The 27,809-nt window shown below is 43.7% G+C and overlaps 1 protein-coding gene across 1 annotated transcript; it reads left to right on the forward strand.

The window, feature by feature from the left end:
• cdk13 (cyclin-dependent kinase 13) lies at window positions 1-27,799 on the forward strand. The gene is made up of 15 exons (XM_056299093.1): window positions 1-661; window positions 882-2,033; window positions 7,505-8,077; window positions 11,299-11,460; window positions 11,575-11,714; window positions 11,859-12,029; window positions 13,973-14,162; window positions 14,257-14,313; window positions 14,469-14,570; window positions 14,673-14,750; window positions 14,909-15,025; window positions 15,138-15,269; window positions 25,230-25,426; window positions 25,577-26,086; window positions 26,272-27,799. Exons 2-15 carry the CDS (start codon window positions 886-888, stop codon window positions 26,967-26,969), a joined length of 4,275 nt encoding a protein of 1,424 aa, XP_056155068.1. The 5' UTR covers window positions 1-661; window positions 882-885; the 3' UTR covers window positions 26,970-27,799.
• The last annotated feature ends 10 nt before the right edge of the window (window positions 27,800-27,809 follow it).

Consider the following 27,809-nt stretch of genomic DNA (forward strand, 5'->3'; position numbering starts at 1 on the left):
TAGTGATTTAGCTGACCGTTTTCAACGGAGTTCATACGTCCTCGCCTTCTTCGACAGTGCGGCTGCTGGTAGAGCTACCAACTCGCCTGGATACGCGGAGAGCCGATGTGTTTCTGAATGGCATTGTTTTATTGCCTCTGCCTGAGTTGACTTGGAACTCCACACAAGGAGAAAGAGAGCTAGCTAGCGCTTGCTATAGCTAACTAGCTAATGGCAGCCATCTAGCCGACTCGTGTGCTAGTTACTTCCTTGTTGCACACCGGAGTGAGATGGAAGGTGTGGATAAGTTTGCGAGCACGGAATTATAGAGCCGTTTTTCTTGCAGTTGAACCCAGTGTGGTTATGGGTTTAAATGCTTACGGGAACGTCAATATTTCCGGAGAACTCGGACTTTTGCAAACTGGAGTGTCTTTGGGCCTGTAAGCTGAACATGGAATGGAATGCGGCTTTCTAAGCTGGGCACTGTTGCTAGCTAGGGGCAACTAGCTGGCTAAATTGACTAGCATTGGCTAGCAAATCTGGGAGATGTTCAGTTCTGCAACACGATGGTTCATTATCAGCTGGCTGACTAACTAAACCTTTTATTGTGGAATTCATCGGCTTGTGGATGTTGTGGGTGTCGGATGTGATGGATTATCATCTGGAATAACACTTAAAACTGGTTAGTGAGTAGCCCCCAACGAGCTAGTTTCTGAATGCTAACGTTAGTCTAGTGTTGGCTAGCTGGCTGGCTGTCTTAATTCTGATTGTGCAATAACGTTAGCAAATTAGCTTGCTATCCAGCTAGCTAGCTAAATGTTTTGTTACATTGTGTACCGAGTACCCAAGCTTAAGTAAATTCTAAAATATTCCCAACTTGGTTATATTTGATATTTTTATAGATAAATGCCTAATTCAGAGGTGCTTCGCGAGGGTCGGGGAAGGAGCCCCTCTGCAAAGAGGAACGCCAGTAGACAGGACAGGCGCAGTAAACCTGGAAGCGGTGCGAGAGAGCAGCGAGAGAGGCACCGTGTGAAGGGTCGGTCGTCTTTCAGGAGAAAGAAACGCCGACAGGCCAGGGACAGAAACTCGTGGCACACCAGCACGCCAGATGAGCCCGATAGTGAGCGGAAAGGTACTTTAGAGAAAGAGGGTGAACTTCGGTCTGTGGTGGAGTACGATGACGTCAGCTCTCAGTCGGAGCGCTTTTCAGGGAGCCCCTCTCCTAAACTTGACCCTCACGCTGACAGGCTTTCCATGGAACGATTCAGCGAGGGAGATTTCGTTGACTATAATGGACCAGCATCCCCGAACAGGAGACATCATAGAGACCGGGATGTAATACCCCCCACAAAAAACGAGCACACCAGGGGACCATCAGAGAGAAGTAGGCAGGAGAAAGAGCCGAGAAGGAAGGAGCATCAGAGCCGCGAGAGAGACTCCTCAAAAGTGCGCAGCGGCGGTAGTGTAAGTGGCTCAAAAAACGATCGGGACACAACGAGGAGCAGTGACAGAAATGGTAAAAAAGCAACTCAGCCCCAATTGTCTGTGGATAAAAGGGATTCTAAACGGCACAAAAGTAAAACAAGACCCGACAGATCTGATAAGGAGACTCCTTCCGCCTACAGAGATGCTCCGCAATCTTACAGAGATGACCGTGAAGACCTCAGGGCATACAGGAGGAGTCCTAGTTTCAAAGCTGAAAGTCCCTATGGGACATCATATCCATATGGTTACCAGTCCCCCGTTGGTTATAATCCCTTGATATCAAGGAGAAGCCCGACTTATGCGAGCAAAAGACTGTCCCCTAGTTCGGCATACTACGGCCGGGATGCAGAGCTTTATGGGGCTTATAACGTTTCAAAATCGCCAAGTTCATACTCAAGCAACAAACGAAAGCGGTCTCCTGCTAGCCCGGCTAACTGGCGTAGGTCTCCAAGTTATGGCAGACATAGTCCATATGATCAAGGGGAGTATGGTTCAAGTCCTTATGGAAACCGTAGGAGATCACGAAGTCCATACCGAAAGTCACTGAGCCCGAGTCCAGATGTCAGGTAAGCTCTTAACATAGACCCTCTGCAGGAGGACCCGTGTTTTCAGCTGTACTGTCCTTTTTTTTCTTTTTTTAAATGGTACTTTATGCCCTCAAATTGACACACAGCGTTTGTGATAATGGTAACTTAGTCTGAAATAACATTCGTGGGTCTCATTTACATAAGGTTTGCACATACAAACTTTGTGCTCACAATCAAATCCAAGACAATGTTGTAATTGGCGAATACCTTGCCTGGTTTAGAATTTTTAATTTCGCAAGTTTACACAGTGAGGTCAAAGATGTTTATTTTGAGTCAGTCTTTGAAATCATCACACAAGCACACCGAGGAAAGTAAAAAGTACAAATGAAGCCCTGTGTTTGCTCTTAACTGTGCTGTACAGATAGGCCATGCCTCACCAAAAGTCGCCTGTTTTTCCAAAAAAAAAAAAAAAGCTTTTATGGGACATTACACGTCATGATGTAAAAGTGTGCCTTTCTTGTTTTTTGGCTGGACCGTTCAGCGGGGCCAGGCCTACAAGTGCGTAGTATGTGAATGACTGAGTGATCATGTTTAGAGTGACTGACTTGAGACATCAGTTTGACATGACTGGGCCGCTGGATCAGGTGACCAGCGACATCACTGAAGTTACACATTTGGTCAGCTGAGAGACATGAGGGAGAGTGCATAGTTAAAGCACCACAAATAAAAATCATTGGTAAAACACTCACTGGCGAATTCACAAAAGTATTGCAGCTGTTAAACCTGCACAATTAAGACAAAAAAGTGTACTTCTCAGCATCCGTAAAGGGTGAAATGTGTACATGTAAGACAAAAAGAAACTGCAATTCTCAAAGCACCCTCAAAGGGTGAAATGCACTGCTAACTGCGTTGCCAAGCAAATAGCGTCTTGGTGCTCCGGTGCCAAATCACTTTTTGATTTAACTGAGACCGAAATCCTTCTCAGATACAGGTTGTCAGGTCAAACAATTATGCTATACTTGATGACATCAAGGATGATATTAAGCCTCCCTACTGTGTTCTTGGTGCAAAGCCACCATTTATACTTTGCCACATGGATAATTGCAATCGGACGCAAAACAAGGGCAAATTGCACTTAGCTGTAAAACCTGATGTAATGTTATAGGCACGTTTGCGTTGTAATATTATTGGCACAATATCGTTTGTGAATCGGACCTTGAGACGGGGCAGATAGTGGTTGCAAGTAATGCGCTTATTCATGGTGCTATCAGCAGCCACAATCCATTATTTGTGAATTCGCCTGTCAATACAGAGTGAGTCCTAGAAGCAGTTTATACCTGGCATTAACATGCGTCTTGGGTGATCCCATCACAAGTGGACAGCTCTAAGTTCGTCAGTTCACACCTGCCATTAGAATGAATCTCGACATGCATCTTGAGTGACAACTTGTGATCAGATCTCGCGCTATATACAAATAAATGCATACATCAATGTGGTAGGGAGTTGTGGTTTAGTGTCAGCTGCAAGCAGAGAGAGGAAGTGTGTCTCGCAGGAGAGCAGTGCACCAGCCCGTGCAAATGAACGAACGAAGGACATTATTATTAAATAAAGCCTGTGTTAATCGCCTAAAACCTTGTCCACCTTCATTTCGAACCCCCCCCCCGCGGCACGTGTCACAAACTATTCTTTTATTTCCATTCCACTTTGTTGTGAAGCACAGCAGGTTTTTAAATACTGCTGTGTAAATAAACATTATTCTGAATATGATGTAGATCAGTTTGAAAGCCTTCAGACCCCTGACCTGATATATTGCATTTAAGAAGTAATCTATTGTGTATAAATTATTCACATTATTACAGTGGTATGGATGTAGAAAATGCATGTTGTGCCAGATAGAGACAAATAACTCCGATTGTTTGTCTTCTTTAATTTTGTGCTCAAAATTCACAGCAAAAGTTGAAACTCATTCTTAAATCTTGTTACGTTAGAAAACTGCTATATAACTTTGATTTATTATGTGGAAAAATGTAAATGTCTGAATACTAGTGTTTGTAATTCTCAACCTGAACCCCGTCAGGCTCAACCCAATCACGTCAGTTCAGGTTCAGATTATTTAATTATTCCAGCAGGTCTGAGAGGGTTGGCCTCTGCTGCGGTGGATAAATGAACTTTAACCTGAAGTTGAAACTTGAATGTGCAAGTGGATGGGGGCTCTTCTACAGTTGTAGGTCTGATGTGGCTCAGAAATTACAAGTGAGGTTAAAAAAATTAAAAAATACCTTAACCCAGAGGAGGCTTTGGTGACTGCCTAGTCAACTGACATCCTCTGTCTATGGGGCCTACACAGAGGACGTCAGTTGAGTAGGCAGTCCTTCAATGTGGCCTGGGGCACATGCGTTTACACTTCTGATGCAACGTGGACAAATGCGTCTCAGACTACCTCCGAATGTGGCCTGAGTGATCTAATCTCAAGACGCATTGAGGACGCATTGAGTGCATTCACACCCGCACTTAAGAGCTGTCCACTTGTGATCGGATCACCCTAGATACTAGGGCTGGACCTAAATATTCAGGTATACGGATATTCATTCGTTGGGTAGGTATTCAGTTTTCAATTTTGGGATTTGGATAGTTTTTTTAAACAATAATAATAATAGTACATTTTATTTGTGGGCGCCTTTCAGAGCACTCAAGGAAACTTTACAGAACACAGTAAAAAACAAGCAGCACTGTATCAGACAGCATAAAATCAAAACAAAGCAGGGTAGACAATAAAAACTTAATACAACAAATAAGTATAAAATCGTCATCTGCACAAAACTCAAAGAAGTGTGTATCAGACTGAATATGCCAGTTTGAAAAGGTGTGTTTTGAGATGGGATGTGAAGGTTGAAAGAGTCAATGTTGCGACTGTCTTGTGGGAGAGTTCCATAGGTGGGGGGCAGAATGACTGAAGGCTCTAGACCCCATGGTAGTCAAGCGGGCTGATGGTGTAGTGAGTTGGAGAGCAGAAGAGGATCTGAGAGAACGGGAGGGCATGTGGATATGAAGGAGCTAAGTTATTAAAGGCCTTAAAGGTGAGGAGCAGGATCTTGAAGTCAATATGGTATTTAACGGAGCCGGTGGAGTTACTGAAGAACAGGAGTGGTATGATCTATGGAAGGAGTTCTGGTAATGATACGGGCAGCTGAATTCTGGACCAATTGAAATTTATGAAGACACTTGAGGGGAAGACCAAAGAGGATAGAATTACAGTAGTCAATACGAGATGTAACCAGGGTGTGTAGGCTATCAATAAAGGTGAACTGCAAAAATACATTTGGTCGGAACATTCTTGTACTATATTTATACTTTTTAATTGCACTGTTAAAATGTGGGAGTATATACCGTCTCAGCTTGGGCACGACATCCCTCTCACTCACAGCAATGATGTCACGCTTCAGTTCACGTTGGCCATTAAAGGGAAGACAAAATGCTGGAAGATCTGAGCTATGCTGCTGTTATTATAATTGTGCTACCTTGTTCTATTTACTACAGTTCGTTCATTTATTTTTCATTATTTACTGTGTTGGTAATTGGTAAAATAGTAATAATTGTATTTTCTGAGTGATTTGTGAGTTCTTTGTCAGAAAAATGTCAGAGTATTACACTGTTAAACCTGCTGTTACGGCTAACTTGTCAAAAATTAATGTTGTTATAACAGAAATAAGCAGGTTTTGTATCTTTGACTCTTGTTAGGTTCAGGTTGTAAAACGTTACAGACTTAGGCGAATAGCTGACGGAATCTGGAACTGGAGTTGGTCCCCATGTGCTGATCCTAGTCTATAGGAAGGGTTAAATACAGAGAACAAATTTCGTTTCAATGTATGTGAGTACTGAGACATGACAATAAAGAAATTATAAATATAAATCTTATGGGGCGCCCTGGTGGCTTATCTGGTAGAGCGTGTACCACATAAGGCCGAGTCTTTACCACAGTGGCCTGGGTTCAAATCCGGCCCGGGCCCTTTGCTGCATGTCATCCCCTCTCTCTCCCCTGCCTTTCCTGTCTCTCTCTAGCGTCACTGTCAAATACAGACAGAAAATGGCAAATAAATAAATAAATAAATAAACATAATCTCAAATCTTAAGTTTGTTGGAGCTAGTATGCTGTTTTTGCGCTTCTGTTTCACAGCACTTTGTCGGGCGTTGTCTTAGATTCAGAGCCTTTTATTATGAGCATTTATGTAGGTCTATAATTTATCCATGAGAAAAAGTATCACAAGCTGTTATGTCACAAAAAGTACGTGGATAGGACCTCGTTCAGTCAAATCACACCAAACCTTTTGGAAAATGTTTATTAACAAATAACAATCCAAAAAAACAATACTGTAAAATAACAGAATCCTTAACAATTAATGCTTTAAACCGAAAGATGTGTTGCAGTGCTATGCCGTCCATCTCAGGCGAAAACAGAGAAATGTCTTGCTGAGTCCTTCCCGAGTCATGTTCACCCCCACTGAAGCGCTGAATATTCACTGTTAGTTATTACCAAAGCCCTGGAGCCCAAAAAAAAAAGGTATTCGGGACAACCCTACTAGACACATGTTAATGCCAGGTTTATGCAGCTTCACACCTGTACTTAGAGTTGTCCACTTCTGATTGGATCACCCAAGACACATGTTAATGCCAGGTAGAAACAACCTCTTAGAAAAGCGAGACACATTTGCAGATAGAAATGGATGAAAGAGGAGGGGGAGTTAACAGATAATTAGAATAGTTATAATTATTAAATTAAGTTCGCTTTCAAATCAAACATCCCAAGATGTGAGTGGAAAATATTGTTCTTGCAACTGCATTTATAACTTCTTTTTTTCTTTTTTTTACTCAAATGTAGCTTAACCCTGCCATTTGATATGCTACTTCAGAATACATCAACACAAAATATTATTGGGATCACTACAGAAAATTGCAGATGAACATTTCATATCCAGGAATTCCCATTATAGGCCCTACAACTGGCTACCCCTGGAATAAATTGGCCACCATTTTGAACATTGCCCATACATGTTACAGCCATATACTAGGTTTTGATGTAGTCTTGTTTACTGTCATGTTCCCAGTTCAAAGCATTATTGTCTTCACTGGCTCTTGTTAGTGTCAAATCAAATCAAATCAATTTTATTTGTATAGCCCAATATCACAAATTACAAATTTGCCTCAGTGGGCTTAACAGCAGCACAACATCCTGTCCTTAGACCCTCTCATCGGATAAGGAACAACTCCCTAAAAAAAAAACCTTTAAGGGGGGAAAATATAGGAAGAAACCTCAGGGAGAGCAACAGAGGAGGGATCTCTCTCCCAAGACGGACAGCATGCAATAGATGTTGTAGTACTCATCTGCCTTTTATATAAGACATTAACTATACAGTTATTGGAATTTTAACACATGGAAGTAAATGATAATGACTGTAAATGTTGTCACCTTTTTTCAGTTCTAGGACTGACATGTCTTTATCATTCCTCTTTAGGCGATCCGCCAGGTCACGTAGCCGAAGTCCATATTCATCGTCAAGACACTCACGCTCTCGTAGTCGTCACCGCCATTCTCGCTCCCGCAGCCGCCCAACTAGCCTTTCACCCAACACTGTCACCTTCAAAACCAGTCTTGCTGCCGAGCTCAGTAAGCAAAAGAAGGCCAAAGCCGCTGAAGCAGCTGCCAAAGCCAAGAACTCCAGCAACACCTCTACTCCCACTAAGGGTTCCTCATCCACTCACCAGCCTAGTCCCAAGTCTAATCATACATCCAGAAAGGGCCGTCCGCCCTCACCACCTCAGCCTGAGAAGGGCCCTAAGACACCTGTAGCCGGCCAGCCTCAATCCCCCTCTGACAGGTCCTCCAAGAGGACCACTGAGCACCAGCCAAGCAAGGAGAGAGAAAGAGATGCAAAGGCCAAAGATGAATCCACACAGCGGGATAAAAGAAAAGCACCAGCATCTGGACAGGGCAAAGACAAAGAGCGAGTAACTGGCCCAGTCATCGCTACACTTTCATCTCTACCATTACCCCAAACCATTCTAGAGCACATAGACAAAGGAGAAAGGTAGGGAAATGGAAAAAGTGCACCATAATTCGAAATCTGTTGTTAATGCCTGTTTTATATATTTTGCTTTCTCATTTCTTTAATTGAAAATTGAACCAGTTCATCTGGACATGTTTATTTAAACGTTTCAACACTAAGTGACCTCTTCAGTCTCAACTCAGCAGGTATCCTCACCTGTATAAACAATACAGTGGCATAACGACCGAAAACAACAATCAGTTTCATATGCAAATAGCCGTGACCATTAACTAGAGTTACAATGGTACTGTGTACTATTCAGAGGATTGACACCCCCCCCCCCCTTTAGGAATGGTCATTTCCTCTTAATATAGATGGCTTCTTTGACTCCCCATTCAAACCAGCATTCCTCCCTATCAAGGATGTGCACATCCTCATCTTTGACAGAGTGGCCACTGGCCTTATATATGGGTGTAGACTGCGGAGTCCTGGCCTGACACATTAGCTCTTCCGTGTTGTGCCATCCTCTTGGCTAGTGACTGGCCAGCGACCATCCTTGAACTGGGGGGGGGGCAATCCTCTGAATAGCACACATTGCCATTGTAACTAGTTAATGGTCATAGTAATTTGCATATGAAACCGATCTTTGTTTTAGATCGTTATGCCACTGTATTGTTTTAGGGTGGGGATATCAAAGAAAGTTGAGTCAGTTCATCTGGACATAATGTTTATTGACAGAAACGTTTCATCACTCATCTAAGTGACCTCTTCAGTCTCAACTGACTGCAGGTATCCCCACCCTTATAAACAATATAGTGGCATAACGACTGAATCCCACGATCAGTTTCATATACAAATAGGCGTGACTCTTACCTAGAGTTTCAATGGCCATCTGTACTTTTCACAGGATTTGGGAATGTTTGCAATCACAGCATTGTAAGATGGTGACAGATGTACTCTTAGACCCCCCCTCGGATGGTCATTTCCTCTTCACATAGATGGCCGCTTTGACTCCCCATTCAAACCAGCGTTCCCTCCCTATCAAGGATGTGCACATCCTCATCCTTGGAAGAGTGGCAACTGGCCTGTAGATGGGTGTAGACTGCGGAGTCCTGGACTGACGCATTAGCTTTTCAGTGTTGTGCAATCCTCTAGGCCAGTGTCTGTTTAGGTTCCCCAATGTATAAGTCACGGCAATCCTCCTTGCACTTAACTGCGTACACTATATTGCTCTGTTTGTGCTGGGGGACCCGACCCTTGGGTTGGAATAATTTCTGGCGCAGCGTGTTTTGGGGTTTGAAAGCAACTGAGATCCTGTGTTTGGAAAATACGTGTCTCAATTTTTCCGACACCTCTGCCACATACAGAATTCACCACTGGTATACGCTTTGGCAGCTGTTGTCCTTCTCCTCTCTTCGATTGGCTGGTGCACTGTTTGGGCATCTTCCTGGCTTTGGCAAATGCCCAGTTAGGATAACCACTCTTAACCAGGGCCTGTTTAATGTGGGATTTCTCCCCTTCCCCAGCCGCTGTGTTGGTGGGGATGTTGTCAGCTCGGTGGTACAGCGTCCTGATAAGTCCTATTTTGTGCTCCAGTGGATGATGAGAGTCAAACCTTAAACACTGATCAGTATGTGTTGGTTTACGGTAAACATCAGCAATCAAATGTCCCCCATCACCAGTTGCAATTTCACAGTCTTAGGAAGGCTAACCTGTCATTTTTCACATCCTTCCTGGTGAACTTGATGTGGTTGTCCTGAATATGGTCGGTGAAATGTGGTACATCCTGAGATTTAATTTTAACCCAGGTGTCGTCCACAAATGTGAACCAATGGCTAGGTGTTGTCACTGCATAAAACCCCTCTAGAGGGCTCTGATGTCCTATCTAGGGACAACACTTAGTCATTGGTTCAGATTTGTGGATGGCACCTGGGTTAAAATTAGATCTCAGGATGTGCCACATTTCACTGACCACATTAACTCTGTGGACAACCACATCAAGTTCACCAGGGAGGATGTGAAAAATGACAGGTTAGCCTTCCTAGACTGTGAAATTGCAACTGGTGATGGAGGACATCTGATTGTTGATCTTTACCGTAAACCAACACACACTGATCAGTACTTAAGGTTTGACTCTCATCATCTACTAGAGCACAAACTAGGAGTCATCACCACCGAGCTGACAACGTCCTCACCGACACAGTGGCTGGGGAAGGGAAGAAATCCCACATTAAACAGGCCCTGGTTAAGTGTGGTTATCCTAACTGGGCATTTTTCAGAGCCAGGAAGATGCCCAAACAGTGCACCAGCTGATTGAAGAGAGGAGAAGGACAACAGCTGCCTAAGCGTATACCAGTGGTTATTCTGTATGTGGCGGGAGTTTCAGAAAAGTTGAGACGCGTATTTTCCAAACACTGCATCTCAGTGATTTCAAACCTCAAAACACGGCATGCCAGAAACTGGTCCACCCCAAAGATCAGGCCCACCGGCACAAACAGAGCAATATAGTGTGCGCTGTTAAATGCCAGGAGGATTACTGTGAATTGTACATTGGGGAAACTAAAAAGAGGATGGCACAACACGGAAGAGCTAATGCGTCAGTCCAGGACTCCGCAGTCTACACCCATCTACAGGCCAGTGGCCACTCTTTCAGGGATGAGGATGTGCACATCCTTGATAGGGAGGAGCGCTGTTTTGAACAGGGAGTCAAAGAGGCCATCTTATGTGAAGAGGAAACAACCATCCTTGACCCCGGGGGGGGGGGTGTCTAAGAGTACATCTGTCACCATCTTACAATGCTGTGATTGCAAACATTCCCAAATCCTCTGTGAATAGTACACATGGCCATTGAAACTCTAGTTAATGGTCATGCCTATTTGCATATGAACCTGATTGTTGGTTTCGGTTGTTATGCAACTGTATTTTTTTTATAAGGGTGGGGATACCTGCAGTCAGTTTAGACTGAAGAGGTCACTCAGATGAGTGATGAAATGTTTGCCAATAAATGTGTCCAGATGAAGTGAGTCAGTTTTCTTTGATTTTCTTACCTGGATTATTGAGCATGCATAAAGACAAGGGTGGGGATACCATACCTGCGGTCAGTTGAGACTGAAGAGGTCAGATGAGGGATGAGATGTTTCCCTCAATAAATGTTGTGTCCAGTGTCCAGATGAACTAGTTCAACTTTCTGTGATTTCCTTACCTAGATTACTGAGCATGCATAAAGACTTATTCATTTTTTTGGTCTTGTGTCCCCAAATCAGCCTAAAAGACATTACACTCTTGGGGAAGAAAAAGCCCGAGCGTAAGGCGCGGCAACTTTTGTCAGATCTGCCTCTTCCTCCTGAGCTTCCTGGTGGCACATTGTCTTCTCCGCATAGCCCTCCTGATGAGAAAAAGGTCCCAACACTTCGCCGCAGGCCCAAGTATGTCTGTGATGCATAAGTCCCAAATGACATTTTTGTGATGATCTCACTTCCCCATTGTCCTTTGTTCAGTTTGCTTCATCTCAAAGGGTATGTGTTTTGCATAATCCTCAGAATCTGTGGGCCACGGTTTGGTGAGATCAAGGAAACTGAGATAGATTGGGGCAAACGCTGTGTGGACAAGTTTGAGATAATTGGCATCACAGGGGAGGGCACCTACGGACAGGTGTACAAAGCTAAAGACAAAGATACTGGTGAGTGTTGTGAAGATGCATTACTGGGCTATAGTTTTGTTTGTTATTAATGAAGGATGTCAATGTCACCCTTAAGGTTGGCATGAAAACAGTTTCTATTCAGACTTAGTAGTTTGGCATTCAGGTCTTTCTTCTCTTCCATAGCTGAAATGGTTGCATTGAAAAAAGTTCGACTAGATAATGAGAAGGAGGGCTTCCCAATCACTGCCATCAGAGAGATCAAGATCTTGCGACAGCTCAATCACAAGAGCATAATAAACATGAAGGAGATTGTTACAGACAAGGAGGATGCGCTGGACTTTAAGAATGACAAAGGTATGTTTTTTCACTCTGAGTAAAACATGCAGTATGATCTAATAAGGCAATACAGTACGAATGTTTGAATTTGAATGTTTATTCAGGGAAGCATGCTCACGCTAAGTTTTTGTAACACACGAGGTTTAAAATAAATGCATTTTGTTGTACATTTTCTTTGGATTATTGCAGTTTGCACATTTTACTATAGATAAGAGTGGATGCAGCCTTAAACTAAAATAATTCGCTCAGTAGATTGCAGATCCCTGCCAGGTGTACCCCCCCCCTTCTCCGATGCTCAGCCTTGGCAACAAACCACCAGAGGTGTAAAAACCAGGTCCACAAAGTAAAAGTCCAAACCATGTATTTGCTCCACTCATGTACTACACCAGCAGATTCTAGTCAACAGCACTCCTCAACTAGGTAGGGAAAACTAGTTAATGAGATCAGCTGGTTTAGTAACATGGTTGGAGCAAATACACGGTTTGGATATTTACTTTCTGGACCTGGTTTTTACACCCCTGTTTTTCACCTACCAGGAGAAGGGAGAACATGGAGGCGCTTCCTGTGTATCTCCCCTTCTCCGGTGCTTGGACTTGGGCGAAAAACCAGCCGAGGAGTTAGAACTCAATTGCAGTATAAAAAGTTTTTCAAAGGTTTTGAATCATCACAATCACGATAGGTCCTTGATCATACAGTCCATAACTGTGCACAGAAATTATTAGACTGACAGGCTCAGTAGTGTGCGAGATTAGCAGCGGACAGATAAACGCACACACAGACAGAAAAAGTGTTTTTCGTGCCATTATAAGACTTGTGCAGCACTCAAATTGATTGAACAGGGAAATATATGGGGGAAAAAAGTTTCTAATATGCAGCGTTCAAGCTAAAAAAAAAATAGACCTAATAAAAATATTGTATGGAATGTATCAAATCAGTGGTACCTACAGATTCCCAGCCCTAATGGATATTTAAATTTTCATTTCATTATTATTTATTCCACTCATGGTATTGCACAGCTCCAGACAGAAACAAGCAATTCATAATCAAACACAAATCAATTTACACATTTCCTGACTGAAAAGGAGCAGGGAGAAGAAAAATCTTATTTTACTTGCCCCTTACTCAAACATAAATAAACAACAGAATAGATGGTCTGTCAGTCAGTTACTCAACAAATAATACTTACAGCAACATGGGAAATGAAAAAGAACCAAAAAGCCATACTCAGTAATTCACCATCAACTGAAAACCCATTACCTGACAAATCCATATTGTCTAATTATTCTTTCCTTATACATTTTCTTGAAGTAAAAGATACTTATACAACCCTTTAGACGGTTCTCTAAAGAATTCCATAGTTTGACGCAACATACCGAAATACACATCTGCTTTAAAGTAGTACGTGTATACTGATGTATAAAATTACATTTCCTTCTATGGTCCTCGTGCTTTGAACTAAAAACAAATAATTTTTGTAAATCTTCTGGTAATACTCTGCTTTTTGCCCTGTACATAACTAACAATGTCTGTAACTCAACTACATCTTTAAGTTTCATTAATCCTGACTTAATAAACAGTCCGTTGGTGTGTTCTCTTGGATCCACTTCATGGATAATTCTTACTGCTCTTTTCTGTAATATAAACAATGGCTTTATGTTGCTCATATACGTGTTGCCCCACACTGCCACACAGTAACTAAAATATGGCAAAATAAGTGAACAGTACAGAATTCGCATTATCTTGTGATTTAACACGTACTTTGCTTTGTTCAAAACAGAAATATTCTTAGATACCTTTGTTTTTACATATGCTATATGAGATTTCCATGTCAGCTTGTCATCCATTATTACACCCAAGAATCTAAACTAGGATACTCTTTCATCTTTTTATCCTTATTCATCAACTTTTGATGAATAAGGATACATTTTCTCTGATAACTAAAACTCTGCTGTGCATTCCAGGTGCATTCTATCTTGTATTTGAATATATGGATCATGACCTGATGGGGTTGTTGGAATCTGGCCTGGTGCACTTCAACGAGAACCACATCAAGTCTTTCATGAGGCAATTACTTGAGGGCCTTGATTACTGCCACAAGAAGAACTTCCTGCACAGAGACATCAAGTGCTCCAACATCCTGCTCAACAACAAGTGAGTGCTCATAGCTGTCCTCAACCAAAACAAGCACAGCATCACTTTTTTTTTTTTGGTTGACTATCATTTCTTTATTTTCCTTCCTAAACAGGGGCCAAATTAAATTGGCAGACTTTGGCCTGGCACGTCTCTACAACTCTGAGGAGTGGTGAGCCTCTTGTATCCTTACATGCTGTTTGGTCTCTGCTCTGTTTGAAGTAACACTGATTCTAGCTGCTTTGTTAAAGATTTAAGCCCAAAATTATTTTACTGGCACTGAAGAACATATTTCCCATCTATCATATTTTTGTTGCTTACTTCCAGTCGACCATACACCAACAAGGTGATCACACTGTGGTATCGGCCACCAGAGTTGCTCCTTGGAGAAGAGAGGTACACACCAGCCATTGATGTGTGGAGCTGTGGGTAAGAGAGAAAATGAAATTGAAACAGGATCTCTATTACATTATTAATTTTTCCATTTGATGTCTTTTTATTTTTTTTACATTATCTTATTTGGTCTCACAGATGCATTCTGGGAGAATTGTTCATGAAGAAACCCATCTTTCAAGCTAATCAGGAGCTTGCCCAATTGGAACTTATTAGGTAAATCAAGATCTTTTAATGTCTTAAATGACTACCTGCTTGGTATCTAAACCTCAAAGTGAGTTGTGACAGTTGCTTCTGAACTGTTATCATTTTAGCGAAAGGAGCATATTGCAGTGTGTTTGCTCAAAGTAATAAAAATTGTTCTCTCCATTCAGCCGTATCTGTGGCAGCCCCTGCCCAGCTGTCTGGCCCGATGTGATAAAGCTTCCATTTTTCAACACCATGAAACCAAAGAAACAGTACCGGCGACGGTTGCGGGAGGAGTTTGCTTTGTAAGTCATCGTAAAATGCTCTTAATACGACCAGATCTTGTTTATTGTGTAAGGACTCAGTTTCTCTGCATTTAGCATTAAAGAGATTTTTTTTGCCCCTGTCTTTGGTCAGTATCCCTTCATCAGCCTTGGACCTGTTTGACCACATGCTGAATCTCGATCCAAGCAAACGCTGTGCGGCTGAACAGGCACTGGCCAGCGAGTTCCTCAAGGACGTGGATCCAGACAAGATGCCACCACCAGAGTAAGAGTTTGATCATGTTTGCTCATGTCCCATCGTTGTTAAAAGATCCCCTCCGATGAAAATCAAGTTTTTAACCTTGTTAACATATACATGTGAAGTTAGGGTAATGTTATAACAAATATCAGGAGCAAAATAAGCATATCTGCTTTGAAACTTCAGTTTACCAAGGGCAGTCTCAAAAAATGGATTCAGTCAGGCAGGGTTTCATATTTCACAAACCTAAGGAACCAATCCCGTTAGTGGACGGGGTTGTGCTTTACACACCATTACGTGCACCCTCTTTGGCGACGTGAGCCAGAGAAGTGGTGTAGCCATTTGCCAGCTTATAAATTTTGTTTTTGGCTGTAAATTTATAAAAAGAGTAATAGTGAACCTTTATTTATTACCAAATGATCAGAAAATCCGAGAGAAATGGGTGCAGTTTAATTGGAAAAATCGTAGTGTCCCAGCAAAACTTCCAGAGAAAACGCATGTTTGCAGTAGCCATTCAAGAGCAATGTTTTGAAAATTTAACACAAAAACAGATGGGTTTTACCACAAAACTTACATTGAAGCCCAACGCTGTGCCATCCATTTATCCTGGGGACACAGTGAGTACAAGCCGACGTGTTGGTCAATTGGTAAGTTTATTCTTCTTTCTCTTTCTCCAGAGACTTTCTATGGTGTTCAAAGTGTTTCTTCCTAATGGCGCATCTGATCAAACTTTCTGTGTAAAGAGGGTGGTTTCCTGTTGTCATCTGATCAGTGTGTGTGTTTGTGGGTGTTCTTGTCCTTCTATTTTTGTCAGTACCAATTTGAGTTTCTGTCACAGTGAGGACATTTTTGCAGGGTGAGGACATTTCAGTTGGTCCTCACTTCTTTATGGGTCTATTTTAGGGTTAGGATTTGGGTTGAGGTTAAGGTAAGGGTTAATTGAGTCGCACGGTGGTAGAGTGGTTAGTGCTGTCGCTTTACAGCAAGAACTTCCTGGGTTCGAACCCCGGGGTTGTCCAACCTTGGGGGTCATCCCGTATCGAGTTTGCATGTTCTCACTGTGTCTGCGGTGGGTTTTCTCTGGGTGCTCTGGTTTCCCCCACCATTAAAAAAGACATGCATGTTAGAGTTTATACTCCTGTCTGTGCCCCTGACCAAGGCATGGCAAGATGAACTGGAGTTGGTCCCTAGGGGCTGCATGGCGGCTTCCCACTGCTCCTAGCTACACAGCTAAGATGGGTTAAATGCAGAGCATAATTTCTCTACAGGGATCAATAAAGTATCTCAAAAAAAAAATCTGTGTATCTTTACAAGGTAGATAACTTGTCGGAGCTGGAGAGTGGGACCAAGGTTTATCTAACATTAGCAACACATTATTAGCTGATTGATAACATAGTCAAATACGTCCACTTTTACGTGCCTGTGGCAAGTCTGTTGCTATGAGGGGGTTTTCACAGAGGGACGGAGGCAAATATCGTCAGTCACAGATATATTTATTATGACACATATATACAGACAGAGCCGACCACAAAACTGGCCGGCACGGAGAGCTTTCCCAGGGCACAACTAGTGCCCCTTCTTACCTTCCCTGGCTCTGTTTCCTCGCAGTGACAGCCAACCAGCAGTGGCCCTATCCGGCGTGGTGTAATGTCCGTGGCACATGTGGCATCTCCCTCTGTCTGTCTCTTCGTCTGCGCCAGCCTGCCATCTCTCATCTGTCTTGTCTGTCTCAGTCGTCTGGTACATTTGCCTCCGCCCTGTGTGGCGTCGGTGGTGGTGGAGCGCCACTTGCCATGCTGGCCCAAAAGAGAGTGAACTCGTGGCTCAGCAGGGAGGATATAAGCTCCAAAATCATGCCAACTCGCCTCCTCCTCCTTGATGGTACTAACAACTAACAAGCCACAGTGACCCTGTCCAATTTGCCCATGTTCTTCTTTGGAATCAGTTTATGTTTTGAACATGTATAGCTGAATTACTCTTATATTACCACTTGCCATTGTGTAGCATACAGTAGCAAGCAAAACAAAACCAGCAGAAATTAGTGTTTGATGAGTGAGCAGGTATATAATTTATATGCACTGTAGGCAAGCGGTAGAGGGTGGGGGATAACTTGCATATTCATAGATTCTGCCCCCCCCTTTTTTTCTTCCCCAGTTGTACTTGGCCAATTACCCCTCTTTTGAGCCGTCACAGTTGCTGTGCCACCCCCTCTGCCAATCCGGGGAGGGCTGTAGGCTAACACATGCATCCTCCGATACATGTGGAGTCACCGGCCGTGTCTTTTCACCAGGGGGATGTAGCGCGTGGGAGGATCACGCTATACCCCCCAGTTCCCCGTCCTCCCCAAACAATATGGCTTCCCATCCACAGACACGGCCATTGTGTCTGTAGGGACACCCCACCAAGCCAGAGTTAACACGGGGACTTGATCCGGCGATCCCCGTTTTGGTAGGCAACGGAATAGACCACCATGCCACGTGGACACCTAGTAGATTTGGATTTTTTTTTAATGATGGAGAAGGCGTAGATGTGATTTTCAGAATTTTAACAAGATAATTGAACTTATTTTGCAGAAAAAACACATCCATTATCCAAACCACTTATCCAGCTCTCAGGGTCACGGCGATGCTGGAGCCTATCCCAGCAGTCAGTTTATTATATCAAGCAGTGTTGTGGCAATTATTTAGTTCCACTCTGATATTAAATGAGTGAGACAAAAATCTCTTACAGTATTGTCACACGATTTTAATATTTTCAATGAACAGACGCACAAGCTCAGACGCTTGTGCGTGCCCCGATCTCAGAGCGCACCCTCTTTATACCATGCAGTAGAACAGTGCCTATTGTTTCAATTACAATATGTCCCCAGAGTCTCTTTGTCTTGAAGAAAAGGTAGAAGAGAAGGTTCAATTCACGCGGCCTGTAAACTTTATTGAATTCAGATAAGGCAAATGAGATTATATCTACCTCACTATTGGGTAGGTCATTATGAATAAGTCCTGAAACGGTGTCAGATAGGTTAATATTGAACACCCTAAAGTCCGCTGCAGACAACGGTACTGAAACTACCATAGGTGATTGAGACGACATAGGTAATTTCTGACAAATCCAACAGTTAGTACAGTTATGAGAGGTGGCCCATTCTTTCATCATAGTTATAGCCAGATTTCCCCTATAGGTATCAAAGCATCTTACACGCATTAGGGGGGTTCCAAAAGTCTGGATGGCTACTGTGGAGTTGGCAATATCTTTACATATCTGTGATTGATGTCCTGGTGGCCAATCTGCATCTATATGGCATGTTTTCCATCTTTTTGGCACCAGACCGCAGATTGTTTCAAGCCCTCAGCTGTAAGTCGGTCTGTGACCAACACTTTACGATATTCTGTTCCTCATGTAGTGACATGATAGTAATTGTCACTCATCCATGACCAATAAACTTTGCCAGCTTCGACCAGGGTGAATTGTAGGGTCAATGGTTAGTAAACGGCTATCTCTATCACACATATCTCTCCTGCACAAAAAGACATTAATCGCCTGTCATCTTTACGTCTGGTAATTTGGCTATGGTGGGGGCAAAAGGTGTTGAATGAGAATGTAATGGGGGTCATTGTTACCACATTTTTATCTTGCAGGGAATCAAAAGCCCATAAAATGGGACCGACAATCACAATAGTTATTATTGCAAGGCAATACATCGTTCCCTGACGCTGAACCCCGTTCTCCTAAAAGAATACCATGGCTTGCTTTTAGGAACTGGCCTCATCACTACAAAGTACCTCAGTGGTGCCCTGTTGTTATCAGGCTCCATTAGATAAATAATGCTTTTCCCTATAGTGTAGCAACCATTGGCTCTCAGTAGGTTTTTAAGCCTCAGTGAGAGCTAGCCACGTCTACTTCCTCATTTGTGAGTGAAGCGCGTCTCTCACCCTGGACCTCTGTCTCTAGTGGTGGCACCTTTTTGCAGTGGCTGGCATGTGTCCAGCTGACTCTCCCCTCCGCCTTCACTACTGTAGGTGTGGTCAAGAGCACTTGGTGGGGCCCTCTTCATGGGGCTTCCTCCAATGTTTCTTCTTTAGGTCCTTTATCAGCACCCAATCTCCTGGCTTCAGGTCGTGCAGCTGACCGTCTGTTGGCTGTGGAAGTGCCGCTCTCACCTGCATGTGAATAGAACTCAGCATTTCATTTAATTGCATTCAATAGTTAAGCATTACATCCTCCATGAGGTCTGAGCTGAGGACCTGCTTTTGCAGGGGAAGAGCTATTCCAGTGTTCATGGGTCTGCTTGTGAGGATTTCAAAAGGTGATAGACCTGTTGCAAGCCCTCTCTCTTGCTCTCGTAGTCATCAGCTCTTAACGGTAGTGCCTTTATCCATGTGTCCTGTCTCATCATAACATTTGAGCAGTTTATGTTTAATCGTTCCATTTTCTCTCTCCACTGCTCCACCACTCTGTTGGATGATAGGCACAATGTTGCCTCAGATTAAACCCAAAAATGTTGAAAGTTGTTTAATAGCACTATTTACAAAGTGAATTCCGTTATTACTGCTGATTTTCCGTGTTATTCCCAATCTGGGAATAATCTCTCTTACTAGCACCTTTGCTACTGTGGAGGCATCTGCCTTTCCTGTAGGGAAATTTCAACCCACTTAGAGAACGTATCAACAATCACAAGACAATATTTTTTTCCCTCACATGGTGTTAGTTCAATAAAATCCATCTTTTTGTGATCAAACAGGTGGTCAGGGGGAGGGTGGCTTGGGGCTTGTGTGGTTTGCCCTCTTGCGGCATTATTTTCCAAACAAATTAACCATTTTGAACAAAATTAGGAATGATTTGTGAAACCTCTTGTAAACCAGTGTTTGTTTACTGCATCCACCATCCCCCCTTTTGACACATGGTCCTTCACATGTGCCAATTTTGCACAATAAGGAAACAAAAACTCAGGCAGGCAAGTGTGCCAAAATCATGTGTAACTCCAAATGCATAGCTGCTATCAGTGTACACAGTCAATGATTTTCCTTCTGCTAGTTTGCAAGTTGGGCTAATGCAATCAGTTCAGCTGCCTGTGCAGACAAATGACCAGGGAGGCGTGCACTTTCAGTGACATCATGATCATTCACTACTGCATATCCAACTTCAATTTACCCTGTAACTGGATTTTTCCTAGCAGATCCATCAACATACCATATATAGTCAAGAGTTAATGGGAGGTGATTCCTTTAAATCCACTCTTGAGCTCTTGTGCTATCGTGGTTAAACAATCATGAGGTTCCCCATCTTCAGCAGTGGGGTGCGGGGTGTTAGGATTTAGAGTTGTGCAACATTTGACCTCAGCATTAGGCAGAGATAAGAGAATGTTGTTATATCTCAGCCAGCATGCTGGAGACAAGTGAGTCGTTTCCTGCTCTAGCAGAAGGGAGGCCACAGAATGAAGTACTAATAGTGTGACTTTGATACCCGACTGTATCCCATGTTGCAAGTATGGCTTTTTCTGCTGCCACTATTGCTCTTAGACACAAAGAGGTAAGCCCAATGCTACATTATCTATCTTTAAGGAAAGGTATGCCACTGGTTGCTGCTTCCCCCCATGTTCTTGTAACAGAACAGAAATCATAAAGCCCGCCTTTTCATCCACAGTCTGTGTGAATGTTCTGTCAGAGTCAGGCAGTCCCAATGTGGGCATGGTAGTCAAAGTCTGTTTCAGTTGAATGAAAGCTGCTTCAGCAGCCTCTGTCTATGTCACATTGTCAGTTGGTTTTAGTCCATGGCCATGCATGATCGTCAATAGTGGAGCCTCCAGGGATGAGTAATCACAGACCCACTGTCTACAGCAGCGTGTCATCCCCAAACAGTTGTTTCTTAGTGCAAGGTTTTTGAATTTGAGGATGGCTTCCACTTGTTTTTGACTTTCTTACTCACTGTCCGTATCAGGTGTGCTTGTGATGTTTAGGTCTGTGAAGTAATTTTAATTTTTAATATTTATTGTGTGTTATTTGTTTTTATGTGGCACTGAAGTCCATGTGAAATGTAATTTCGTTCCCTTGTATGTATGAGACATGCATATAAGGCAATGCCAAGTAAAAGCAGTCTAAGTCTTAAGTTTTGAGCTCAGTGTTTACCTTTTTTTAAAAATTTTTTTGAGATCTCGTGCCCTAGAAAGGTGACTTTTTCATAGACAAATTACAATTTACTCAGACTGGCCTTGTGGCCCTGCTGTGCTAGATGTTTTAGCAATGCAATGGTACCAATCTACAAGCTTGTTTTGTTGATGAACAGACCATAAATTCATCAACATACTGTATCAGCGCGCTATCTGCTGGAAGATCTAAACTGTCCAGACTTGCATGCAAAACCTTCAAGTCGACTGTGGAAACTCTATATAACTGTAACTGTGGCGTCTTGGTCCACATATATGTTTTACCCTGAAACGTGAAAGCAAGCCAATACTGAGGGTCTGGGTTCACATGTACACTGCTGCATTTACTGCATATAAATCTTGCATGAATCGCCACTCTGCTGGTTGATTCTCCAGCCTTATCTTTTTAACTGGAAAAATAGGCGTCCTCACTGGTGAATGAGCACACGAGATGACTCCTGCTCCCAGCAAACTGTTAAACACTGGGGTTATACCTATTACTGCCTCTGGTTTGAGCATTTATTGTGCCTGACATGGACAGTATGTGCTCTTGGATGTTATATGGAGGGGTTCAGCCCCTTTAACTAATCCCCACATCGTAATTATCTGTTGCCCTTAAAATTTGTGGCACTCCTTGCAACTCTGGTGAGTCAGTGGTTAACTGGGGGAAAATTCCCCACCCCCTCAAATTGAATTTACTGCTCTATGCTAAATGCACAGTCCGTTTTCCCATAAAAGTGCATCTATGTGCTTACATTTGGGGTGAGTAGTGCAACCCTTCTCCCATTGTCTTCCACATGTGGTCTTGTTAACACCGTGTGACCCACGGCCCTAAATCCTCCCACTGGGTGTAACTGCTTTGAGTAGAGGCACATGCGGTGTCGAGTTACATACCCAGTGGAGCTGGGTTACGGCGGGGGTCCGCACAACTGTTAGTGCGCGTATATAATCATCCCAATACATCCAATCACTAGTCATAAGATCACTTTCTTTCCCTTGCCAGACCCAAACTCATCAACTTCTTCATTACATTGGCTTATTGGCTTAAACATGCAAATCAGAATCTTCTATGAACGTGTGCTGTGGTCACATGCGGGTATGCACTATTTTAAGCAAATCAGAGGTTATTGATCTCGGCCCCAACGGCAGTAGATCCCATTGATGTATGTACAAGTGGCTTGCCATGCTCTAATTGCACGTACTGACCTGGGATGTCTGACACTCTGATGACCTTAATTCTTTCCTATGTACAATGCAATACCAAGCCCAACGCACACATCAAATCTCTGGCTAACAGATTTACATGGCAACATTTGGAAAAGACAGAAGTGTCTTTTTTTTTTCCCCTGTCACCGTTTTACGTGACAACTGGCAATGGCATGGTATATAATTCTCTTACTACAACACCTGATGCTCCTACAGTGTCAATATAGTATCTACCACTCAATTTCGGGGCACTTGACATTCATTTTATTTTATTATTGAAACTTAAGCCCTGGAGCTAAGCTAACCAAAATGTAATGTGCTTTTTTTTCCTACCACTTCTGAAATCATTTCAGGTAAATTCTCAATTGTGTTCACTTTTGTCATATTGAATGTGCTTTGGCTGTCATGTGTGTGTGAGAGATGTCGGGGGTGCATTCACCAGACTCTGGTATCTCCCCTGTCCTCACCGCCAGTCACGCTTCATCTTCGGTGTACACACCGTGTCTGTGTCCAGTGGGTTCCAGTCTCTTTCTTGGCTCGGTACAGTCTTTTGCCCAATAATCGGGGGCCCCAAAGTTCTTACACCCCTCGTCTCGAGGGCCTGCATTGCAGGGTCCTCTACTCAGAGCTCGGCCTCTTCTCCAAGGGGGACCGCCACGCCCTCTGCCTCTGTTGGGGCGCTGCTGAGTCTAGAACTGTGCCAGTTGCGCCATTTGAAGCTTGTCAGTCAATAGAGCTTTGGTTTTTTGTGCTTGTCTCTGAGAGTTTCATATTGTTTCAGCATGGATGACATGCTCTTAAACAGCAGCCAAACATCCTCTGTCCCAGCTCACACAGTGTTTGCATACCTGATGGCTGATTTCTTCCTCCATGCTGTCCAGGAAACAGTTCTTGAACTGCTGTTCATACGGGGAGTCATTTTATCTGTTCGGCGGTGCTAGACCGCAGTTTTCTCTGAAAACTTAAGTCAGTCTGACTAAAGGGTCAGCCTATATTGTCCTCATTTCATGGTGGCTGGGAAACTGTCTTTCATTCTGCCACATAGTCCCTTCTACATAGCACCAATAATTGGTGTTGTCTGCCAGTTATGACGGTCAGTTTCATCCCAGCTGTGTCGAGGCGGGGCGGTTGCTGGGCTCCACGTTGACAGGCTCTGCTGCTGCAGCCAGCCGTTCTCGGTCCTCTTGATGTAGACGGGGAGGCTGCTGTCAGTCTGCAGCAGGTTACTGGTGATCTGCGGGTCTCTGATGAGCAGCTGAGATGGGGAGGAGATCCAGGTCCTTCTGTGAAAGCTGAGGACAGTGATTATTTGCCCCCCCTTATATCCGGCCATTATCCAAGCTGCTTAGCCTGCTCTCAGGGTTGCGGGGATGCTGGAGCCTGTCTTCTCACTATTCTTTTGCCTGTTTCTTTTCTCCGTTTCCTCATTCCACATCACCAACGCTTAAGATCATTTTACCTGTCCCTTTTTTTACTTTCATATTTTCCCATCTTATCCTTATCCTGTAGTTTTTTCCAGCTGTTTCACAGTAAAAGTTCCAGTTTCAGGAAATCCAAATGTCTTTTCCCACATTGAAAGCTGTTTACATGAGTCATCACCATGTTTTTCACACACAATGTCAGATAAGACGTCAGTTAAAAGTTTGCTTTGTTTCTTCCCCATTCGTCTAATCTGCAGTCACTTTTACCCAGAAATTTCCTATCATGACCATTCAGTTGACACTATTCATTATTTCCTTTGCCAATGGGTCGTCACCCCTAAGTGAATGTCATTACCTTCAGACATCTTCATGTGGTCTTCAATACTGTGTCCTCAGTTAAATAAAAAGCCGTATCACACAATTCCTTTCCCCACAATCTCACAACAGTCTATTCTCAATCCCAGGAGTCGGTTACGAGCTGTCCTCGGGGGAGGTAGACTTCCTGGGTCTTAGGCGATTTTTCAATCCCCTCACCAGATTGGCCGGCCAGATTTAATCCGTGCAGAGGGGGTCAAGGAAGAATGAGCTAGGCGTGTCGGACGAGCCTCCAAATTGTTGTGGCAATTATTTAATTCCACTCTGACAAAAAATCTCTTTCAGTATTGTCACACGATTTTAATATATGTTCCATGAACAGACGCACAAGCTCAGACGCTTGTGCGTGCCCCAATCTCAGAGCGCACCCTCTTTACACCATGCAGTAGAACAATGCCCATTGTTTCGATTACAATGATATGTACCCAGAGTCTCTTTGTCATGAAGAGAAAGTAGTTCCCACCACAGTGGTGCATACTTAGTGTGTCCCTCATCTTGTCTTCTGCCAGGACCCTCCAGGACCACCTCCCATGAAACTTCAAAGGGCTTTCACACCTCCCTCTGTTATCAGGCCCTTACCATATTTACATGAAGAGGCATTTTTAACACCACATTTGTCCTGCTAAACATGAGCCCCCAGGCATCCATTCGGACAATATAAACATAGCATAGCTGATCTGTGGTCAACGATTAAAAGTAAGCAACATACATATGTAAATTGCCCTCACAAGCAGAGCATTTTATGTCTTAAAACATGATTGGAGAGGGAGTTTTGAGTCTCATGAATTGAAAACTGTTATTAGTTGAAGTTACAAGTTAAAAATTTTCTCACCTTGCTCTTCCCAGTCTTCCACTATGGCAGGACTGTCACGAGTTATGGAGTAAGAAGCGTCGGCGACAGAAGCAAATGCCAGAGGAACTGGCTGCCCCTAAGGCTCCGCGTAAAGAACTGGGTCTTGATGACAGCCGCAGTAGCACTCCTCAGGGCTTCCCATTTTCTGGAGGACTCAAAGCCCAGACTGTGGCTGCTTCTGCACTGCTGGGTAAGAGTTCATCTAAATAGCCACTATAGCATACCTCTGTGTGTTAAATTGTGTATCAAGGGATGCATAGAAATGTTTTTCCGATCCTACATACACTGATTTATTAAATGAAATTGCACTGAAGTATAAATCTTCTTTTTCATCCTGCAGACTCCAAGGGTCCCAATTCGCAGTTGACCCAGGAGCAGTTAGCTGTTTTCCTCAACCTCCTTGGCCAGCCTAAGAGTGCAGGTAACACTGCCCAATTTTTCCAGGGTATGAGTTCTAAGGTCAACCAAGAAACTCTGCAGCAGCTCTCCAAAGTTCTAGCTCCAGCTGACCCAGAAAGACTTCCTGAGCCTCCACCACAGCCAACAACCACCAAACCACCCCAGTCCACTGCCCCTGTTGGAGTGCCCCGCACACCTCCAATGCCGAAGCCACCATCACCACCTTTGTCTACTTCATCAGCCATTGTGGAGGGAGAGGCTGCAGCCGCCACTCACACAGCCATGACGATGCTGCTGGCACAGCTCCTCCAAGCTCAGCAGGCTCAGAGGCAGGAGCTTAGTGAGGGTGGAGAAGGAACTGAGGGTTCTAACCCTGGAGCAGGAGCACCTGTGGCACCTCCTCCACCTCAAGAAGTCTCACAGCCCCCAGAGCCCAGCCCAGTCTCTCCAGGTAACAACCCCCCCCCCCATCTCATAAGCAATACACCACCAGTAGGATGTTTAATCTATTTTATGTATTATCATCATCATTCTGAAATGCTAAGTATTAATTTAAAACACAAATTGAACCCTACGAGATAAAATGATCATTAGATTCCAGCACTTTGATAAGAACTAAGATGATCTGTCTTTCAGTGTCTGAAGTAGGTGGAGTGTCCATTCTCCCTCCAGACCAGAGACCTCCTGAGCCTCCAGAACCACCTCCACATGCAGACTTAGACTACCGGCAACCACCCCCCGAGCCCCAGACTGGTCATCCACCCCCCCTTCCATCTACAGGAGGAGGTGAAGGAGGGAGGCCCCCAGAGCCAGACTACCCACCTCTTCCCAGTGCAGAAGCACCAGGATATGGAGATTACAACCATCCACCCCCTCCACCCTTCACTCCTGCAGGCTTTGCAGACAGCTACATGGGTCACATGTTAGGGGGAGGCCTCCCACCTCACACCTTGCGAGAGGTATTCAGTGGGCCTGCCCAAGCCCCTGGCTCCTCCTCAGCTGCTGGGCCCCTGGCCCAAACCCACCCAGATCCCTTCCCTCCTGGGGCAGGAGCAGGTGGACCCAGCGGTATGATGTTCAGTGGTGACAAGGACCACCGATTTGAGTACAATCACAGTCCCTTGCCTGTTGAGGGTCAGCCCAACCCCAATGCTATCCACCTTTACAACCACAACATGGGTAGGAAGGATGGTGTACCGCCTCCCCCACCTATTCCAGCACCAGCGCAAGGGTGGGGATCCCCTTCCCAGGCTGGTGCTCTGCCGCTTCCCCTTGGCTTCGTCCCACATGTAAACTCAACGGCAGCAATCAGAGGGCGAGGTTTACCCTTCTGATGGACTGTAGGAATGAAGGGGAACAGAACCGGCAGTGTACGGCAATGGACATAGACTAGAAGGACTCAATATGTTGAGCTCAAAGCCTCTCAGGCTAGACCAGAGGGATGTGGATATGCACACTTGATTTTTAGTAACTTAAATCTGTGTAAGGCATGGTATTCCTTCTCTATCTGGAATGTGGAGTACGTTTTGCAGAAAGGACAGCAAAATTACAACGGAGGAGCTTTTCTAGCTCATACCATTTTCATATTTTTTTAATCTATTCTGCTGTCTTTTAAATTAAACTTTTAACTTTTTTGAGTGTACATTTATCGGGCCAGGTATATTTTAAATCTTTACCTTAGCCTTCTTTAATTGCCCGAGGGCAGACTAGTATTAATGTTTTGCACTACTGACTCAAGTAGGCGGAAACTATTTTAGCTATGAAAGTAAATGAATTGATGTGCTTTATCTGCACAATTAGAATTATGACCACAAATGTAGTTTCCTCTTTTTGGCCAAGAATATGTTGAAACAATAACGACTCAGTCTCCTGGGTTGTCAGCATAGGGCAACAGGACAGGGAGAGGAAATGGTCTGTTGGTTCCAGAGAGACTGGTAGCACTTCGATGACTGCAGTAAAACTGAAAGCTACTGAATGACTTGATGAAGGAGGCTGTGTTTCTCTTTAAAATCCACAAGCCTTTTTGCCAATAGCCATCATAAAATCGTGAGTTAAATGAAAACACATGTAACCCAATTTCAAAAAGGAGACAAGAAACAATGTCTTTTTTTGTACTAAAATGTTTTTGCTCCCCCTCCCTTTGGCAAATGTTTATTAAAGAAATGCCGACAAGG

Source organism: Lampris incognitus, chromosome 19 (genome assembly GCF_029633865.1).
Source record: "Lampris incognitus isolate fLamInc1 chromosome 19, fLamInc1.hap2, whole genome shotgun sequence".
Lineage (NCBI taxonomy): Eukaryota > Metazoa > Chordata > Actinopteri > Lampriformes > Lampridae > Lampris > Lampris incognitus.